General features: G+C 43.7%; 1 protein-coding gene across 3 annotated transcripts in view; it reads left to right on the top strand.

Annotated features, from left to right (window-relative positions):
- Prdm10 (PR/SET domain 10) overlaps positions 1-20,651 on the top strand; it is a 104,687-nt gene extending 84,036 nt beyond the window's left edge. The window contains exons 18-23 of one of the 3 annotated variants that reach the window (XM_028858972.2): positions 505-648; positions 1,059-1,229; positions 2,449-2,589; positions 3,626-3,797; positions 12,934-13,037; positions 17,228-20,651. In XM_028858972.2, coding sequence (XP_028714805.1) covers positions 505-648; positions 1,059-1,229; positions 2,449-2,589; positions 3,626-3,797; positions 12,934-13,037; positions 17,228-17,431 — 936 coding nt within the window. In that variant the 3' untranslated portion in view covers positions 17,432-20,651. The remainder of the gene's footprint in view (positions 1-504; positions 649-1,058; positions 1,230-2,448; positions 2,590-3,625; positions 3,798-12,933; positions 13,038-17,227) is intronic. The other 2 variants (XM_028858973.2, XM_028858974.2) reach the window with 2 other exon arrangements.
- Positions 20,652-21,125: the final 474 nt, after the last annotated feature.

Raw genomic sequence — 21,125 nt, 5'->3', positions numbered from 1 at the left:
CAGGCATTCGTGGGGATTGGGAATAAGCGGGAGGTTTTTTGGATGCTGCTTGATGGTATAGAACTGTGTGAGTTTCTATTCCTCCTCTTCCTCCTCCTCTCTTCTCCCCCGTCCTATACCCTTGTATTGCTCTTGGCGCTGGTTGCTCCCAAGCATAGTCAGTGCTGCTGGGATTTTTTATTGAATTTAGGAGATAGGATTTCTCTGTATTTCCTAGGTTGGCCTCCAGCTCTGGGCTCAAGTGATCTTTTCTGCTTTACCTTCCCAAGGAGGTGGGCCTTATTTGTGCCTAGCAAAATAAACAAACAGGCAACATATTAAAGGCATCAAATGAAATGCTTTAAGGACCTTAGAGGACTTGCCTATGAGAAAGTGGCTAATTCTGATCATTGTCCTTTTTGCTTTGTTTTGAGACAAGTTCTTGCTATTCACCCAGGCTGGCCTTAAACTTGTACTTTTCCTGCTTTAGCTGCAGTAATTGTTTCTTTTTCCTTCATTTTCCAGACCAAGATGGTCCAACACATTCGAAAGAAACATCCAGAGTATGCCCAGCTCCCCAACACCATCCACACACCGCTGACGACAGCCGTGATCAGCGCCACCCCAGCCGTCTTAACCACAGATAGTGCCACTGGAGAGACAGTGGTGGTAAGTGGGTGGCCAGGAAGAGCGTGTATTCCCTTCAGTGCTCGTCCTCTCTAAACGCCAAAGCCATGCCAGTCATTTGATGGACTGATGCAGGTGGGGCCGCTGCCCTCAGCCCGAGACCTTACGGCCTTGTGCTTATGCTTGGGTCTTCTTGCCAGTGCTTTCCAAATCTCTCCGCTCAAGGAGGAGCAGGACGTGTTTAATCATGTTTAATGCTGCCCTTCACAGTGATAATGTCAGAAGCTCCAGAGCAGCTTCACTGGGGCAGACTCAGGCCCTCAGGCCAGTTTGTATTTCCATGATGACCCTCATGCTAAACTGAATTGTTATAGGATTTAAGAACACTAAAATTGCTACAGTGTTGTTACTAATATGTTCTGTGTTTTGTTTTGTTTTGTTTTAATTTCTAGACAACAGACTTGCTAACTCAGGCAATGACAGAACTGTCCCAGACCTTAACGACAGATTACCGAACACCTCAGGGGGACTACCAGAGGATTCAGTATATCCCTGTGTCTCAGTCGGCATCTGGGCTGCAGCAGCCTCAGCACATACAGCTTCAAGTGTTGCAGGTGGCTCCGGTACTGGGACATTTATTTCTCTTTACCTTTGTGGGCGCCATATTGCCAGCGGCCAACATGGTAGCAGGGGTCACCGAAAGCATCGTTGGCTCTTCGTGGGGTGCAGCTGTGTAGAGGTGCTGGGTTTGAGGCATCAGGAGAATAACATCTCCACTGTCTTCTTCCTTCTGCCCCTCATGGTGGCTCTGGGCTCAGAAGAGTAAGAGGTTTCTGCTGTGGTCAGGAGACCTCAGCTCCTGTGTGTCTCAGCCAGCTGGTACAGCTCCAGTGACCCCTCTTCCAGAAATAGGTGTCATTAACTAGAGTGTCCTGTCTCTTAGTAACCTGGCTGAATATTTCATGATGAGCTAGTTTGAGAAATACCTACGTGGACATTGAATAATTTATTTCCAGTGAGAGGTTTTAGGGAGTAATTTTGATTCAGTCTTCATATCAGTCAGCTCCTTTAGTATATATTATTATTATATTTATTAAAACATTCTGGGGCCAGGCGGTGGTGGCACACGCCTTTAATCCCAGCACTCGGGAGGCAGAGCCAGGCGGATCTCTGTAAGTTCGAGGCCAGCCTGGGCTACCAAGTGAGTTCCAGGAAAGGAGCAAAGCTACACAGAAAAACCCTGTCTAAAACAAAACAAAACAAAACAAAACAAAACAAAAAAAAAAAACAACAAAAAACATTCTGTGAAGGTCAGAAGTGAGTGTTAGAGCCTCTGGAACTGGGGTTACAGGTGATTGTGAGGTGTGGGTGCTGGGAACTGAACCCGGGTCCTCTGGAAGAGCAACAAGTACTCCTACTTGCTGTCCATCCCTCCAGCCCCAGTCGGCTCCATCTGGAATAGAGCTATTACTGTGTTCTCTACTAGACAACTCACTCTTGCTCACTGGAGACTAGAGAAGGATGTCTCTCAGAACTGCTGTTCCTTTAGTTATGCCGTAAGGAAGCAGACCTAAGACGTAAGTGAACATTGTAGACAAGGCTGGCTCCAAACTCACAGAGATCCACCTGCCTCTGCCCCCTGAGTGCTGTATTAAAGACATACACCGCCACGCCCAAACTTTGATTTATTGTTTGGAAGACAGAGTCTCACTACATAGCCCCAGTTGGCCTCAAACTCAAAGCCTCGCTCCAGTTTTGCCTCGCAGGTGACCTCTCTCGGGGAACTCTTTTAACCTCAGTGAGTATGCATCCGGTGTGGAACCCGTTCTTCTCTCCCTCCAGGCCACTTCCCCACACCACTCTCAGCAGTCCACCGTGGATGTTGGCCAGCTGCATGATCCTCAGACCTACACGCAGCATGCCATCCAGGTGCAGCACATCCAGGTCTCAGAGCCCACCGCTGCAGCGCCGTCATCCTCCCAGGTACATTTCTCCGTAGGTGATGCAGCAAGCTAAGGTGCTGTCAGGGAGCATCAGGTTAATAGCGGTGAACTCATTATCTTTGGCCATTGAGATGATGTCACTATATTTGTACTTTATCAGTTTTACTGTTGCCCTTATTTTTTATGTTGTAATTTCAAACATTTTTTTTTTTTTTATTAAGTTACTGGCTTGCCAGGGGAGCTCTGTGGTATATGATCCCCAAATCAAAACAAAACACCAGCCTTTCCATTCTACAGCAGTAGGCCAATTGCTTCTGTGACTTGGGACAAGGATTGTGGAATAAGGTTGAGTCTGTCACTTGGAGGTAGAGAAAGGTATGGAAATTCAGAGAAGGGAACAACTCTGGTTAGCTGGGTATCAAGGACATGTTTGTCCTTTAGTTTTTTAATTAGGTCTTTTAATGTTTGGCCCGACATTGAGGGAAAACTTTATGTTCTAAATAGCATTTTGAATACACTTGAATAATAACATTTGAATACAAAGAGATGGGAAATTATAACACATTTATAGGAAACTGTTATTCTTTTTAGGAGCAGGAAGTGATATTTGGAAAGAGGTGGAAAGTAGTTAGGAGTTGGACTACAGAGGCCTTGAATGGCAGATAGTGGAGTGTGGACTTGACATGGAATTGGGAGACTGCTTCTCCAGCAGATGGCTGGTGGGCACCTGCGCTTAGCTGTACACTGGGTGGATTGGCCAAGGCAGTTCAATGGAACCTGTGACTTCTGGGCTGTGTTTTACACAGTGGTTACCTTTGTGACTAGGCAAGCGGTTTCACCTCTTTGGGTTTAAGCTTAGCTAGGTAAGCGATTATATGCTTCCACTCATTTGCCTTCCTGGCAGTTTTATTGAAATTAATTGTTTTAATATCTTTGTAGATTACCCTTTGAAAACAATACAATGTTTCAGAGTTATGATTGCTTTTCATTAATTCTACTCTTATTTAAAAGGTTACTTAGGAGTCTGAAGTCTCCTGGAACTTCACATTTCCTTCTTTTGTTTTCTTTCTCCCTAGGTAGCTGGGCAGCCACTGAGTCCCTCTGCTCCGCAAGCACAGCCAGGACTCAGCCCTTCCCACATCCAAGGCAGTTCTTCCACACAAGGGCAGGCTCTGCAGCCGCAGCCGCAGAATTCCTCCGTACAACACACATACCTCCCCAATGCCTGGAACTCCTTCCGTGGTTATTGTAAGAAGAACGGGACAGTCCATGGGTGGGGAAATCTCTGGCCATGTGTCTTAATTCATCAGCTTTATAATAGGTTTTTGGATTGAAGTATCTGTTGCTCCTTTTCAGTTCTCTATGGTACGTGTATGTGAATGAATGTCAAAGCAAAATTCAGGTCAGTGTTTTGATCCAGAATGCCAGTCTGATATTTCCAGAGATGTTACATATGTTATTGGAATCTGTGAAGAGGTGACTTAGGTGTGGACTAGATGGATAGGGGATATATTGATGGTAATGCTTCATCCCTTTGACCAATACTTTTTTTTTTCATATTGAGAATCAAACCCAGAGTCTCACTGAATGCCTGTTTATGTACTAATCACTATGCTTGACCCTGGGGATATGTGTCTTAGTTACTTTTCTGTTGTCATGACAAAGCACCATGACCAAGGCAACTTATATAAGAAAGTGTTTAATTTGGGCCTCACAGTTCCAGAGGGTTAGAGTCCAGGACTATCATGGTGGGGAGCATGGCAGCAGACAGGCATCCTGTTGGAGCAGTAGCTGAGAGTCTACATGTTGAAACACAACCATGAAGCAGAAATAGCTAGCTGGGAATGGCATGGACTTCTGAAACCTCAAAGCCCATCCCCCATGACACACCTCCTCCAACAAGGCCACACCTCCTAATTCTTCCCAAACAGCTCTACCAACTGGGGACCAAGCATTCAAATCTATGAGCCTATCAGGGCCATTTTCATTCCATCCACCACAATATATAAAGATTAATATTGATGTGAATAGTAATAACCTCATATTACTTCATTAAATAACCTCATACAACTTCATTCAGATCTTCTTGTGTGGCAGGAATGACTCTAACCCAGGTATATTAAAATCTATAAATACAGTAACTTGTCCAAGAGACATAACTAATCAACAGAAGATTGGAATCCAAGAATCCTGGCTTCAGAACTGACATGCTAAAGCACCTTACTGTCTTGCCTCTCCTAAAGGCTTTGAGATTATCATGTAGCAGAGAGGTTGGCATATATAAGAAGTATGTTCTGGAATCCTGAGTTTCATGCTCTGGAAGCGTGAAAAGGTTGATTGTCAGAGGTGAGAGTTGATAACTTCTTGGTTGAACATGAACAAACTTCTGTTCACCCCAGGTAGGGCACCAACAACAGCTCACAGAAGTGATCCCGCCCAACTCTAGGTTAGTGAACCAGTGAGTTTGCTGGGATTATCTGCAGGAGGATTGCTTATAGGTGTGGTTACTTATTGACGACTCGGAAGCAGGTCCATCACCCAAACGCCCATTTTAGCATAGGTGACAACTCACAAGAGCTGCATCCCGGGAGCTGTCTACCCCACTTGTAGTCAGCTCTGCTGGAGAGAGTCTCTCCCCAGCAATTTCACTGCTTCTGGACTCAGGAGAGAGGCCTGGTGAACTTGTAGCCACTGCACTCTGTGGGCCCTATGAGTTTCCTTGGCTCTCCGAGTCCTGTGAGTCTCCCTTGGCTACACAACACTTGGGCCTTTGATCAGCTCTTTACATTCTTTTTTATTTTTTTTTTTAATTTATGTATTTATTATGTATACAGTGTTCTGCCTGCATACATCCCTGCAGGCCAGAAGAGGGCACCAGATCTCGTTATAGATGGTTGTGAAACATCATGTGGGTGCTGGGAACTGAACTCAGGACCTTTGGAAGAGCAGCTAGTGCTCTTAACCTCTGAGCCATCTCTCCAGCCTAGCTCTTACATTCTTCTGCCCCTTTCCACCATGTTTCCTGAGTCATGGAGCAAGTGATAGCGATGCCTGATTATTTTCTTTCATTTCTGGCTAAGCTACTGGATTACTATAACACACCAATAGTCTTAGAAATTTGACCAGTAAGGATTCTCTGCAGTAAGCGCTAGTCCCTGCAAAAAAGAGCCATAAACACAAATGTTGAGGAAGAGTTTGACAGACAGACACACCTCATCTGTCTATACAGTTACTTCCACACTGGGGTCTATTGTTAATATTCTGATCTGCCCCTTGAAATCTCACCCCTTGGCACTGCCCTGTGTCCTGACATAAAAGCTTCATTCTATGGACACACTCCTCTTCCTCTCTCTCTTCCACTTTCTTCCTTCCCACCGTGAGGTGTGCACACTTCTCTTTCTCTGTCTCCTTTCTGTCTTTTCTGCCTCTTTATCTCCTATTATAATAACCCGTTTCCGAGCGGATGCGGTGCCTAGGTGTGAATGACTTTCCACGTGCTGCCACCCCCGCTGCATGTGCCCAGCATGTTTTCCCTCACGCGTGGGCGCTGGTCCTGCCAGCCTGGGCTTTCCTGTGTGCATAATTCGTAACAATCGTTTATCTCTGCAGTTACAAATTTTGTCCTGGCTTACATATCAGGCATAAGTTCCTTCCAGGGTATTGGGCCTTCCATGAAGTCAGAACAGTGAAAGCGAGCTAGCAGAAGGGAGCTTCCAACCTTATTCCAGCCTTTCGTGCCCTAGAGCCAAGAAGTACAGTGTTTGAAGCAGTAGGGTCTTACCACCTTGTTTTGGCACGCAACCAACAGCAGTGGCAATAGCCTTATGGTTTGTAGGTCTCTAGGGACCCCCTGGCAGACAACTCATACTGTGCTTTTATTCAATATCTATAGCTCTGAGGAAACTCCTTTTCCCATCCATACCATGTGCCTTCATTTAGACTCTTCAACTGTTGTTTTCGCGCTGTTCTGTAAGATACTTTCCCAAATCTGTGAGATGCAGTGGGCTTTATATAATAGAACCTTTTTTTTTTTTTTTTTTTTTTTTTTTACAGAGGGCATGCAGGAGCTCTAAGGCCTGCTACTGTCCACTCCAAGTATTCTTGGTCTTGAGTGACTAAGGGGATCGATCCTAAAAAGAAACACTACAAAGGTCTAATAGAGCATGAAAAAGTCCATCACTGGCATCAGTTGTAGAAAGAGCAGTGTTGGGTGTAGCAACATGGAGGAGGATACTACTCCATCTGCCCTCAATGGATTTCCTACCTCAGTGGAAACCCACAAACATTTTCCAGCCTTCCTTTCCCAGGGTAATGCTGCTGCATGGGATCCCCAGCCCCAGAAGTCTTGGTGGTTCTTAGACTCAGGCCTAAGTGGGGACCAGGACTCCCATTCTAACCTGCTGTACCTGCCACTGAACTGGCTTTCTAGCGCTAGCTCTGACAGGCCAGCACTGTGGCTGCTGCCTCTGCCTTGGCCACATCTGGCTGCTGAAAGGGTCAAGGCTAAGTGGATAATCTCCACACCCAGTGTACTTTCAGGGGAACAATTTATGTAACATATTTTACTTGGTTAACTGGTTTCCCCTAGAATAAACTTAAATCTTTTTCACCTTTTTTTTTTTAATTATTATGTCTTCTGTGAACTGTATATAGCTCTAGCTTTAAAGCCTTCGGTTCACTAACACAGCATTTGATTTAGTGTCAACTTCTTCCTAGGAATGCCACTGTGATACACATCTTTCTGCATCTGCATTTGCATGACTCAACAGGCTCCTCTGTCTACTTTGTCCTCTCTCATCTCCCTCCTGATCGCTTTTGTACTTTATAAGCCTGATGGGTCTGCTGGACTAAGTCATTCTGATCTGCCAGAGCCTCTCCTTCTTCATCAACATCATATCTTGCTATGGGACACAGCAAAGCCACTAAAACTCTATACCTGTCCCAAAGTCCATGCCGAAATAACTTCTTAACTCTCTGGTGAACACAGAAGGTGGACCAGTGACCTGAGAAGCTCTGCCTCTGTCCTACTCAATTTCTTTAGTAATAACTGCCCTTCCACCATTGTCCTCTGGTTCCTGATGTTGATGGGAACCCCAAACAGTGATGACCAAGTGTCTCTGGTGGCTTGTATGAGCCAGTCTATGAGACACCTATTTCCTTGGTCTGTGTTACTTTATACAGCATTTGTTTCAAGGAAGGATAGACAGTCTTATTTCTTAGTTTCTTTGCTTCTGTAGCACTCAGACTGATCCCATCTGTCCCTACATGCCACAGTTCCATAATCCAGACTGAGACAGGTTATTTCATTCCTTGTTTAAAAGTCTTTCCCAGTCTAGCAATTCAGAGGCCGAGTAATTCTTGGTCATCATAGTTTCCTGTACTGGCCATTATTAAGCCCACTCATCCACATGCTGAATCATAGATTTTCTCTTCCTCTGTATTAAAGGTCAGACCTAAAGGCTCTTCTATTGCTTCTACTCCTTTTCTTTTTTGCTGTCTAATTCTTCCCACAGGTTTCAAGTTTTTGGATTCTCTTTCCCATGCATTCCATGAGCTGTAAAATATGACAAACCAATAACTACATCTCATCCTCCCCTTTTCCCATTTCCCCCACAAAATCAGAGGTGAATGCTGAGGGTAGCATCCTTATGTTTTTTCCCCACTGTAATTCTGCTCTTACATGGGAAAATTCCTTCTGGACAGACGGGTTAGCCTCGGCTGCATGAGTGTCTTACTGCCCAGAGCAAAGACCATACAACAACGGTCACAGCCTGTTTATCCTCTTATCTCAAACATGTTACTTTCAGGAACTGAAATATATTCTCTCACACATCAGCTCTGGGGAGGGACATTCCTGTGCTTGTGTGGTAGACCTCACTTATCATCAAGATATGCTACTCCATATTATAGGGAGGAAGATGGCCGTCCTGGGATCTGCCCTCCCCTCACCCCTGCTCTCAAATAGCTTGGCCTTGGCCATGTCTTGCCATCTATTTCTGAAAACATGCAGTTGCCACTATAGCAAAGAGGCACATCATCCTGTGTGTCATAGGAAAGGACAGCCATATTGAGATTGCTCCCACAGATGCACAACCCTCACTTGGACTGGCCTCAGTCACACGTGTCACCGACCATCGCGATGCAGCCACTCTTCTCAACTCATCTTTGCTCCTGTCAGTCCCTGTTGAGGTGACAGTGAGGCTGTGTGACTTTTCCTGGAGAAAAGGGAAGACATGTCTGTTTATCCCAGATAGGGCACTGACAGACAGAAAGTATTCCACCCAAGTCTAGCTTGGTGAACTCATGCGTATGTTGGGGTTGCCTACAGGAGCATGGATGAAGGGTTCCTTACAGGTGACACAGAGGCAGCTTCGTCACCCCAGAGCCATCTCCAGCATGAGAGCAGCATCTTTGGGGCTCCCCGTCTAATTTGCAGTTAGTTCCATGGAGGGCCTCTTCTCCAGCTGCTTTCCCAGCGTAGGAAGGCCTTGTGAGTCTTAGAATTTCTACACTTCCAGGACCTGGTGGATTTCTTGGACTTCCTGAGCCCAGTAGGATTCCTTGGGAGGCTCCCTCTCTTCTCCCTGGAATACGGTAGTTGGATAAGAGCCTTGGGTATCAGTTGGCAGCTATGAGAGCTTTAGCACTGCAGATAGCGAAGGATCAGAAATGCAGATGACAGACCCCAGCAGTGGCAAGTAGGAGAACTAGAGGCTGACGGGGAAAGGAAAGTTGGTCATTTTTTTAGACAGGGTCTTACTATGTAGCTGTGGAACTTGCTATGTAGACCAGGCTGGCCTTGAACAACCTGCCTCTGCCTCCCAAGTGCTGGGATTACAGCCATGCACTACCACATTTTGACCTTCTATCATTGGTTTCTTTGGGAGGGCCTGTCTTTGTTCTGATCATCCTTGTCTGTGTTTTGCAGATTTGGCCTGGAGTCAAGAGCAAGCTCTGCTGTTTAGTTATGTTTCCAATCTTTTCAGTGAAATATTGGTGATTGCAATGAGGACTAATTCTAGTTTCTGTCAGGAAAAGACATTTACTCAGGAAATGCCAGTAGAACCTGGCAGATCGACTGGTATTTATACTTACTAAGAGAGTGAAATGATGTATATACATACAGTAATCATAGCACCAATTAACATTCTAACTTGAGAAAAATGTTCTGGGACTGAAATGATTTATTAGGAAAAGATTCCAGAGTTATACACAGTGGAGAGCACAGTATATGAACGCTCTGTACCCTCTGTTTGCCTTCACCGTTCCCAAGTCCTGCTTAGCCTTGCCTTACCTTTCTCCCCAACCCCCAACTATTACATCCTTTTGCTCTGAACACTTTAGTATGTATCTAAAATGAAATGACTGAGCACGGTGGCACACACCTGTAATCTGAGAACTTGGAAGGTGGAGGAGGAAACTCAGGAATTCAAAGTCATCCTTAGCCTCAACCTGGGCTACCTGAGACCTTGTCTCTAAAAAACAGAGAGGAGGCTGGGAAAACGTCTTCCTGGGTGAGAGTACGTGCTACACAAGTATGAGGATCATAGTTCAAATCCCAAGTACCCAAATAAAAGTTGGGCATAGCTGCTCATGCCTGTAACCCCAGTTGGGAAGTGGATACAGGCAGATACTGGAGCACACTGATGAGCGGCCCAGTGAAAAGGGAATTTCAAGTTCAGACCCTGTCATAATATGGGGAATACAGTTGAAACAGGCAGATACCTGATGTCTTCCTCTAACTTCCACATGTGCGTGCATGTAACACACACACACACACACACACACACACACACACACACACAACACCAAAAAGAAAATAAATGAAAAAAAAAAAACCCACAGTAAACTTTGTTTTTTGGTGCACGAGGCTTTGCATATGCTAAGTATGTGCTGTATTACTGAGCAATCCCTAGCCCAAAACATTTAAAAAATATTGTCATAGCTGGGCAGTGGTGGTGCATGCCTCTAATCCCAGCACTTGGGAGGCAGAGGCAGGTGGATCTCCGTGAGTTCGAGGCCAGCCTGATCTACAGAGTGAATTCCAGGACAGGCTCCAAACTACACAAAGAAACCCTGTCTAGAAAAAAACCCAAAAAACTCTCTCTCTCTCTCTCTCTCTCTCTCTATATATATATATATATATATATATATAGAGAGAGAGAGAGAGAGAGAGAGAGAGAGAGAGTGAGTTACACTATTGCTATTATTTAGTCTAAATAAATAAATGGAAATCTTCTTTTTTCACCCCCCCCCCACATGGGACAGGGTTTCTCTGTGTAAATGGAAATAATTCTTTAACATCTTCAGATATAGTTCTGATACACAGTCAGTATCCATGTTTCTTTGATTGCCTGAGAAAGGTTTTTAATTTCTTGTTTGAATTGGGGTCTGAGCAAGGGCCATGCATTGCAGCTGACTGCATCTCTGGAACTTCTTTTCACACGTCCCCGCTCTCCCCTTGCAGCTGGTGTGTCTGTGTTGAAGAAACTGGCTACATGTCCTGTAGTTCCTGTACTCTGGATTTTGCTGGGAGCATCCTCATGTTATTGCTTGACGTACTTCCTTCTGTTTATTTCCTGTAGACTAGCAACTAGATCTAGAGGCTTAGTCAGGGTCAGATTCTTTTCCCGCAGGGTACTCAGCTGGTGTGGGGGTGGGTTGCTTCTCTTCCTGTGATATTAGGAGCCACTAGTGTTTATAGCACTAGGTTATTTCATCAGGACTTGCAAAGTTGTAGTACTCTGATTGGATTCTGTTATTCCTACTCATTAATTAGGTAGAGACATTTTATACAGAGGAAAAGAAATTATGCTGGATATGGTAGCACACACCTGTAACCTCAGCCCGTAATCTTACCACTTGGTAGGCAGAGAAGCAGGAGGATAGGCAGGCCAGCCAGGGCTGCATGGAAAGACACTGTTACAGACAAGTAAACAAGAGCATGCCTTTAGTAGCAGAGGCAGAGGATCTCTGTGAGTTCAAGGCCAGCCTGGTCTACAGAGCGAGATCCAGGACAGGCACCAAAACTGCACAGAGAAACTTTGTCTCCAAAACAAAACAAAACAAAACAAAACAAAAGTTGAGTATTTATCTTTGTGAATATTTGGAAAGCCACTTTTGAGTGAGGAGACATTGGTAGTTTCTTATATTTGATCCCTCCGTATTAGCCTCTTCACACACATGCAATTATTGTTAGAGGTCCAGTCACTCAAGAAATCACATCAGGGAAAATAAATAAATAAATTTATTTAAAAAAAAGAAAGAAATCACATCAGGCCAGATGTGGTGGCACATGCCTTTAATCCCAGCATTCCAGAGGCAGAGGCAGGCTGATCTCTGGGTTCCAGGTCAGCCTGGTCTACAAGAGTGAGTTCCAGGACAGTCAGGGCTGCACAGAGAAACCAGGTATGAAAAAACAAAACAAAAAGGATGAAGGTGGGACAGATCACACTGCCGTAAGGTCTTGCAAGCTTGGGAAACCTTGGGAACTATCTCAGTAGGAACGTGAGCACTGGCAGTTATGGATGGGCCCCAACTTAGCACCTAGGATCTTTCTTCTCTTGGCTTTTTGGTCCCATAGAGCACAGACAAGCCTCAAACACACTATGTAGCCAAAGCTGGAGATGTAGCTCAGCTGGTAGAACATTTGTCTAGCATTCAAGAGTCCTTGGGTTTAAGCCATAGCAGAGCATAAACTGGGCATGGGAGAAGTTCCAGGTCATTCTCTGCAACACAGTAAGTTTGAGGCTATCCTGGAATACATGAGACCCTGTCTCAAAACAAAACAAAACAACAACAAGACCCTCCTGTGTTAGCCTCCCGAGAGCTTGGGTTACAGACTGTGCCAGCAAGCCAGCACGCACAGGATTTCAGCATAGGATTACTGTTGGTGTGGCAAGAACAACCGTCTCCATTTGGGGTTTCTGTTTTTCAGGTGGGGGGGTCTTACTTTGTTGCTGTGACTGGTCCTGGTGGATTTGTCCCCTCTGGCTAATATACAGACAGGTTCTAAATATGCCTAGGGTAGAATGGACTAAGCTATAATGCTTGGTAATTTATGTGGGGTTCTTTTTGCATATATAATATTTTTTAAAAACAGGGTCTTACTTTGAGGCCTTGGCTACCTTGCAACTACTATGTAGGCAAGGCTGGCCTTGAACTCATAGAAATCCCCTTGCCTCTGCCTCCCCAGTATTGGGATTAAAGGTGTGTGTTACAGTGTCTAGCTGATTGTGTGTATTAAATGCATTCCACTTTACTGTCTTTTCAGTTCATGGACTTACTGGGATATAACCCATAATATAAGGAGAGAAGCATTTGCTTCTTACAGCACTTACACTAAAATCTAAGATCACTGAATTTGTTTATTTCCTGTTTTCAGCATCTGAAATTCAAATGATGACACTGCCCCCCGGTCAGTTTGTGATCACAGACAGTGGCGTAGCAACTCCTGTCACCTCTGGGCAAGTGAAAGCAGTGACTCCGGTAAGTCTCTGCCAGGGCTGTGACAGTCTGTTTTCTCAGAGTTGATGGTTTGGAAGCTGGTTCTTTATTCTTTTATCCTTAGTGTATTGCTCAGGAGGCTCATGCACAGGGAATGTCGATTCAGCTCCTAACTACAACAAACTTCCCAGTTCTATCCATACGATTACAATTTTATGGACTTTTTATAAATATTATAGGACTTTAACTGGAGAGAATACAATGAATCAGCTATATGGTGTGTGTGTGTGTGTGTGTATGTGTGTGTGTGTGTGTGTGTGTGTATTTGAGTCAGGATTTCACTATGTAAACCAAGTTGACCTTAAAATTGCAATCCTCCTGCTTCAGCTTCCTGTGTACTGGGATTACAGGCATGTATCACCAACATTCCTAGCTTGTAGAGCTCTTGTGGGAGAAGAGGAGTGTTGTGACAGGGTCTTGCTATGTAGCCCCAGCTGGCCTGGAACTTGTATGACGACAGTCATGAGCATCCATGCTTGGCTAGTACCAAACTGCTCTACATATTTTAACTACATAAAGAGACATGGCCATCGCTGGGCGGTGGTGGCGCACACCTTTAATCCCAGCACTCGGGAGGCAGAGCCTGGCAGATCTTTGTGAGTTCGAGCCCAGCCTGGGCTACAGAGCGAGATCCAGGAAAGGCGCAAAGCTACACAGAGAAACCCTGTCTCAAAAAGCCAAGAGAGAGAGAGAGAGAGAGAGAGAGAGAGAGAGAGAGAGAGAGAGAGAGAGACACGGCCATCAATTAGCATATTTAACCTGGGCAGGTACAATGTTGATTATATGCACTATGTTTTTATTTTCATGGGTTTATGCTGGCTTATCTCTAAGTTACTTGGAAAAGAGTACATAATTTTTTTCAAAATTTGAGTTTTTTTATGTGTGTGTGCCTGCATTTATGTATGTACATACATAATATACCCATTATATATGTACACACTGTACACTTAAGTGTCCAGTGCCTGTGAAGGCCAGAAGAGGGCAAGGGATTCCCTGAAGCTAGAGATATAGGCAGTTGTGAGCTGCCATGTAGATGCTGGGAACTGAACCTCAGGTTCTCTGGAAGTGCCAGTGCTCCTGACCATTGAGCCAGCTCCCCAGCCCCCAGAATACAGACACTGAAGAAAAATGCTCTTGGCAGGGGTGGGTGTGGGTAGTGGCACATGCCTTTACTCCCAGCACTTGGGAAGCAGAGTCCTTTGGATCTCTGTAAGTTTGAGGCTAGCCTAGTCTACACAGTGAATTCCAGGCCAGCCTGGTCTCTACATAATGAAACCCTGTCTCCAAAACAAAACAAAACAAAACAAGAAACAAACAAAAAAGAAAGAAAAATTCTCTTGGAGGTAGGGGCGTGGCTTAGTGGCAGCACACAGACTAAGCACACAGCTTGGGATTAGTCTCTAGCATTGGATTAGTCTCTAGCATTGCAGAACAGGAACAAAACTTTTTTTTGGGAAAAATCTCTGGTGTACATCATGGTGGCTACCTGAAAATTACTGAGACCAGATCTTAAATGTTCTCACCACAAAATATTGCTTTACTAAGAGTTAGTACGGCCTAGGTGAATAAGCAGCCCCCACTGCAGAGGAAGAGCCACAGGAAAGCCAATCATGAACTGAACTCTGCTTCAGGGTATGGGCCAAGAACATAGAGCCCTAGGTGAGTCAGTTGGTCATTTGCTATAGCTTGTTCTGGACAAGCTCGGAAAGCCTGCCTAAGTTTTCCTCCGTGACTTCTTTTTTCCCTTTGTTTAGCTTCATGTTACTATAGATTCCCTGAGATAGTTAATAACCCAGGTTTATCACATTCATGGTTTTGGAGGTTGCACTCTGTGATTGAGCCAGAGGTCCTGTTGCTTTGGGCCACCGTAGCACAACATGATGAGAGTGCTTGGCTCAGTAAGCCACTTACCTCCTCAGGCAGAGAGCAGAGAAGAGGACGGGACAGGCATCTCACTCAGACCATGTTCCCAGTGACCCAGGACCTCCTTGAGGTTCCACTACCTCCCAAGAGTGCCACCTAGGAGCCAAACCTTGAAAACATGGCTCTTGCCTGGTGCTAGTGGTACATGCCTTTACTCCCAGCACTTGGGAGGCAAAGATGGGAGGATCTCTGTGAGTTCCAGACCAGCCTGGTCTACAGAGTTAGTTCCAGGACAGCCAGGGCTGCACAGAGAAACCCTGCCTTTAAAAACAAACAAACAAACAAACAAAACCCTAAAAACAACCAACCAAAAACTAAAACATGGGCTCTCAAGGGACAGGAACACCTATCAGCATCTTGTTTCCATAGAAGACCAGCTGCCCTTCTGTCTGAAATATTATTTCTTTAAAAATGTTAATATAGCCGGGCGGTGGTGGCACACGCCTTTAATCCCAGCACTCAGGAGGCAGAGCCAGGCGGATCTCTGTGAGTTCAAGGCCAGCCTGGTCTACAGAGTGAGTTCCAGGACAGTTACACAAAGGAACCCTGTCTCACAAAACAAAACAAAACAACAAAAATGTTAACGTAAAGCTAAGTGTAGTGGTGCATGCCTGTAATCCAAGCACTTTTGGAGGTGGAAACAGAAGGATCAGGAGTTCAAGGTCATCTTCAGTTACATAGTGAGTTTAAGGCTAGCCTGAGCTATATAAGAGCTCATCAAAAAAAACTAATACAATGAATAAATGCCCAGCTTATATGTATGAAATTCTCATGATCAAAGGAAAAAAATGAGAAAAAGGTAAAGACAGTGTGAGAGTCCCTTAAATTTATTCAGTGCAAGGCGCTGTATTCTAAGGCTGTATTCTAACTGCACTTTCTTTTTTTAATATTTGTTTGTTTGTTTGTTTGTTTATTTTTGTGTGCTATAGATTGAACCCAGGACCTCGCCCATGCTACCACCGACCTGCATTCCTAACCCCTTCCTTTGTTCTCAAGTAGAATGTACATACTTGATGAGGGTAGCAAATTTTATTTTTAAAGATTTAAAAATATTTTTAATTATGTATGTCTGTGGGAGCAGGTATGGTACATGCATGTAAATGCAGGTACCTGAGTAGACCAGCAGAGGGCATCGGATCCTCTGGAGCTGAGTTACAGATGTGGGAAACTGAACCTGTATTCTCTCCTTAAACAGAGGACATATGCCCTTAACTGCTGAACCATCTCTCCAGCCTTTGTTCTAGTATATTCTAAATGTCTTTACTTGGAAAACTAAAACTCAGCGTTCGTTTACTATATCGTGTGTGTGTGTGTGTGTGTGTGTGTGTGTGTGTGTGTGTGTGTGTGTGTGTAGGCCAGCCAGAGATCAACCTCAGGTGTTACTCCGGCACTATCCACTTTGTTTAATGAAACAGGGCCTCTGACTACTTGGAGCCCATGGATTTCTGGGCCCGGGATCTACTTCTAGTTTCCTCCGTAACGCTGGGATTACAGGAGTGTGCCGACAGTTGGCCTTTGGGGGAGGGTCGAGTCCTAGGACTTGAACTTGGCTCTCTTTGCTTTTGTAGCAAAGACTTAACTGACAGAGCTATCTCCTGAGCCCCATTAAGTATTATTTCAAATGTTATTAGGCTTTGAAATTCTATTAGCTGGGAACCATTCATGCTGAAGACCTGTCTTAGACACCAGTCTGCCCCTTTACAGAGACCTTGTCTTCATTTTGGATGAATTTTAACACTTAATTGGCAACATTTTAAAAATTTCTAAATTCTCAGGAGCAACTCTTAAAAAGCACTTTTTTTTTTCTTCCCAAGTGCCTTTAATCCCAGCACTTGGGAAGCAGAGGTGGGTGGATCTCTGTGAGTTCGAAGCCAGCCTGGGCTAAAGAGTGAGTTCCAGGAAAGGCGCAAAAAGCTACACAGAGAAACTCTGTCTTGAAAAACAAAAAAAAAAAAAAAAAAAAAAAATTCTTTTGTCAAGTAAGGTACCACCATGCTACAAATGTCTGTAAGGTTCCTCATTGTGTTATCTGATGACACAGCAAACGTGTTCCTTTGAATTACCTTTGGAGTCAATTACCGTGACCTATCCACCCTCCATAGAGGACACAGGTCAAGCATCTCTCATAGGTACCTATTTGGGTCCCCTTGAAATATTGCTTTGAATACTTGCTCCTCCTCTCTTCTAGTAGTTCCCTCGCTCTCTTCCAGACCCCAGCTCTTTTAAAAGATCTTTTTCTTTTGCTCTAGGGTCATTATGTGTTATCAGAAAGCCAACCAGAACTGGAGGAAAAGCAAACCTCTACCCTCTCCGGTGCAGTCCAGGTTCAACCCTCTACACACAGTGACTCCCTGGACTCTACAAGCCCCAGCCAACAACAGACCACACAGTACATCATCACAACCACCACCAATGGGAACGGGAGCAGCGAAGTGCATATCACCAAGCCGTAGCCTTCATCCTGCACCTGGAGTCCAGAGCTCATACCACATCTTTTCATTCGAAATCTGAAGCTTCAAACACCTAGACCTCTTTTTAAAGATTTATTACTCACTCAAGCATTTGGCAACTACAGTTTTGACACACATATGCCAGGGGTGATTTTTCCAAGGTCATCTTTACCCAATTGACTCTTCAAACCCTTGGGATTTCTGCCATGGAATGCAGCTCTTTCAAGGGAAAGTTGACTTCCTGATGGAGAAACTCGGCCTTGCTCTTGAGCTGGTTGTTTGTTTTGTTTTCGTTTTTGAACACACTGACAAGCCTTACTGTCCCTTTGTGGAAATTCTAAGTGGCATATTATGTTCATACCAAAGGTGGACACAGGATGTACCAAGTCCATGGTCATTGGACTTCTGAAATCCAAGCTATGGCATCAAAAGAGAAGGAGCATTTATTTCATGGGTGTGATTAGGTCAGAACCACTTTATCTCATGCATTTGAGTTTTCAGTAATTTAACAAAGGCAGCTTATTGGATGAAAAAATTAAAATGATAAGATAAAGTTTTGATGATGGTGTTCTGAAGGAAAAACTGTCATCTAAAAATTTTCTTATTGCTGACCTCTCTCTCTTTCTCTCTCTCTCTCCTATATGAGGTCTCACTGTGCTGCCCAGTGTAACCTTGAACTTATGGGCTCGTGAGATCCTCCTGCCTTAGCCTCCCAAGTAGCTGGGACTACAGTCAGGCACCATCATGGCAGTTGTTTTTAAACTCCCTTGTTTGGGAAACCTATTGGGCAGTGGTGGTGCTCCCCACAGATTTGGGCAGTGGTGGTGCTCCCCACAGATGTTGACCCCAGGCAGATCTGGCTTCACCTTCCACAAGCATAGACTCCCTGGAAGACAAAAGGCTGCATGATCTCAACAGGATTTAAAGCCCCCACATTAAAGCTCTACCTTCAGGCTTCCGGTTATATTTAACTGTGTTTATGAAGGAGATATTAGTTCTATGAAAAATTACTAAATATATAAATTGAATATATATGTATCTACATATATATGCTGCATAAATATATATGTATCTACATATATATGCTGCATATATATGTAGATACATATATACATATACATATGAAGAGAGAGACAGACAAAACTGAAACCTTGTCCTGCCTCGCAGGATCCATTTACTGCTCATTAATAAAGGTTGAGTTTCTTACTCCTACTGGGTTCATCAGGTATATGTATAACACTTTTTGTGATGCTGGGAATCAAACCCAGGGCCTCTTGCATGCTGGGCAGGTCCCCCACCATTGAGCTACAACTCTAGCCCCTACATCCCACTTCTGTTCACAGCATTGGGTGTATTTTAGCACTTTCAATGCTGTCTTAAAAATGAAGATTCTTTGAAGTTGGGTAGAAAGGTGGCCTTTCTTCTTTCTAAGCATTTTAAATTTCAAGAATATTGTAACTCACCCAGATCTTGTTAAAGATGACCAACTTCCCACTTAGGGCAAAAGTCAAAATAAGGGGACCATTGTAATACACTGAGGTAAAAGGATGGGTGTGGAGGACTAGCAACAGTTAGCTGGGAGAGGAAAGCAGTTTTCTGTGTGATAGTCGTCTTCCTCGTGTTCCTGTGTGGGAGTCTTGTTTGTTGTGGCTCTAGTGGGGAATATTGCCCTCTTTCTATGTCACATTCCACTTGTACCCACAAGACATCGGAAAAGCCTGTATTTTAACAACTTTTTGTGACACACATTTTAAAAATAATTATTGCAGAGTGAATTTATCACTCCAGATCAGGAAGACCTAAGTTCATTTCAAATGAAGTTGACTAATTTATTATATTTACATTTCTGAGGGAAAACTGGGTCTGTGAATTAAGAAATAGATTATCTTCTGTGTGGTAAAGATGCCTTCCTGGAAAGTAATATTTGCTTTTGAAGTCACTTTATTATGTAGATCCTGCACTTTCCTTTTGAGATCTTGTTCATAGACTATGTCTGAATATTTGGGCATGAAAAGAACTTGAGAAAATTACCTCAAAAATGTGTGGAAACTGAAAATGGACTCTGTATCTTTGACAACAAAAAGGTAACAATATTTTCAATATGAAATGTTGACTCCAAGTCACAAAATGCAAGACTCCAGTTCCTAAAGTCCTGTGGTGTAATAACTAACTATCCCAAGGTCTCAGCCAGAGAGACTTGGAAGGCAAAGAGCACTAGACCATCTCAAAGGTACAGTTTGAGTTTTTGTAATTTAAATTTGGCTGTTAGAGCTGGTGTGGTGGCGTACGCCTTTAATCCCAGCACAGAGACAAAGGCCGGCAGATCTCTGGAGTTGGAGGCCACTGTGGTCTACAGAGAATTCAAGGACAGCCAGAGAAACTCTGTCTTGAAAAACAAAAAGTAAATAAATAAATAAATAAATAAATAAATTTGGCCTGTTGGATTATCTTTAATTTGAGCCAGCAAGGTATCTCCCTTCTTCTCAGGAATAGCCCAGTGATTAAAATAACAAGCCAATCTCTGAAGGAAGGCTGGTTTTGTGTCAGTTATTTTTCAAGTTTTAAAATACCCAGGAAAAATACTGTTGAAGGACTTTTTTGTCTCTTTCCCTTCTAAGTTTTTTTTTTCCTCTTTTAGTTCTTATGTGGAGTAAATAAATACCATAACATCTATCATCAACCAGAGATGTGGGTGACAGTGAAGACATTGCCACTTTAAGATCAGGTATTTTATGAATTTAGCCCGAGGCATCAGAAGGGATGGCAGAGTATAATCCCTCTGACAGCCTGATTTGGGGACATGTATGTCTACATGGTGATGTCTCCCCAGATATATCAACGACACTGTAGACTGCAGTATTCAGTACAGTGTGAATATTTTGAAGTGGGTTGGATATAGATTTTTTTACATTTTCATTGTTTAGTCTGTACCCAGAGAAATGGATATTTCATCATGTAAGATTCCTGTTTTTCTGGAAAGACTTTCTGTTTTGATGTTCTTGAATTATTTTCTGACCTGGAATTATCCTTTTAAAAAAAGATTCTCCAAATATCTGGAGCTAAGAAGCACCTAATGAGATGCTGAAGCTGGCCCATTGGTTGAAAGTATTGATTCTATGCTGTTATTTAAATGTGAACACTTATTGTATAGTCAGTGAGTTATAGTGTTAATAGTCTTGTGCTATCCAGCAAGTGTAAAAATTAATAAATATTTTTTTAATAATCATGTCTCTTATTTGTGTGTGTGTGTGTGGTTGTGTGTGTGTGTGTGTGTGTGTACAGGGACTACTGATGTGGTTAAATATTTTCTTTTAAATATTGCACCCTTAGGCACAAGCCATCCTGGTCTGCATAGTGAGTTCTTGGTTAGTCTAATCTACAGAGTGCAACCCTGTCTCAACACTCCCCTCCTCAAAATACTACACTTTGGTTTCTGGTTCCCAACCTGACATTTCAGAACTTTGAAAGATTTCTCTTGATCTTCCTGAACAAAATGAAAACTCAACTGAAAGGAACTGTGGGCCCAGGACCCCCAAGACCAAGCTTTCAGCACAAAGAGGATGGGGAATAAGAGACAAGCAGCAGATAGAGGAAGAAGGAGAGAGGGCAGGGACATTTGTTCTGGAGTGACAAAGGACAGCCTCTGGATAGAGAGGAGACACACATGGCCAATAGGCAAATGGTGGTTTATAAAGGT

Source organism: Peromyscus leucopus, chromosome 7 (assembly GCF_004664715.2).
Source record: "Peromyscus leucopus breed LL Stock chromosome 7, UCI_PerLeu_2.1, whole genome shotgun sequence".
NCBI classification, from domain to species: Eukaryota; Metazoa; Chordata; class Mammalia; order Rodentia; family Cricetidae; genus Peromyscus; species Peromyscus leucopus.
This window is presented reverse-complemented; position numbering and strand designations above follow the sequence as displayed.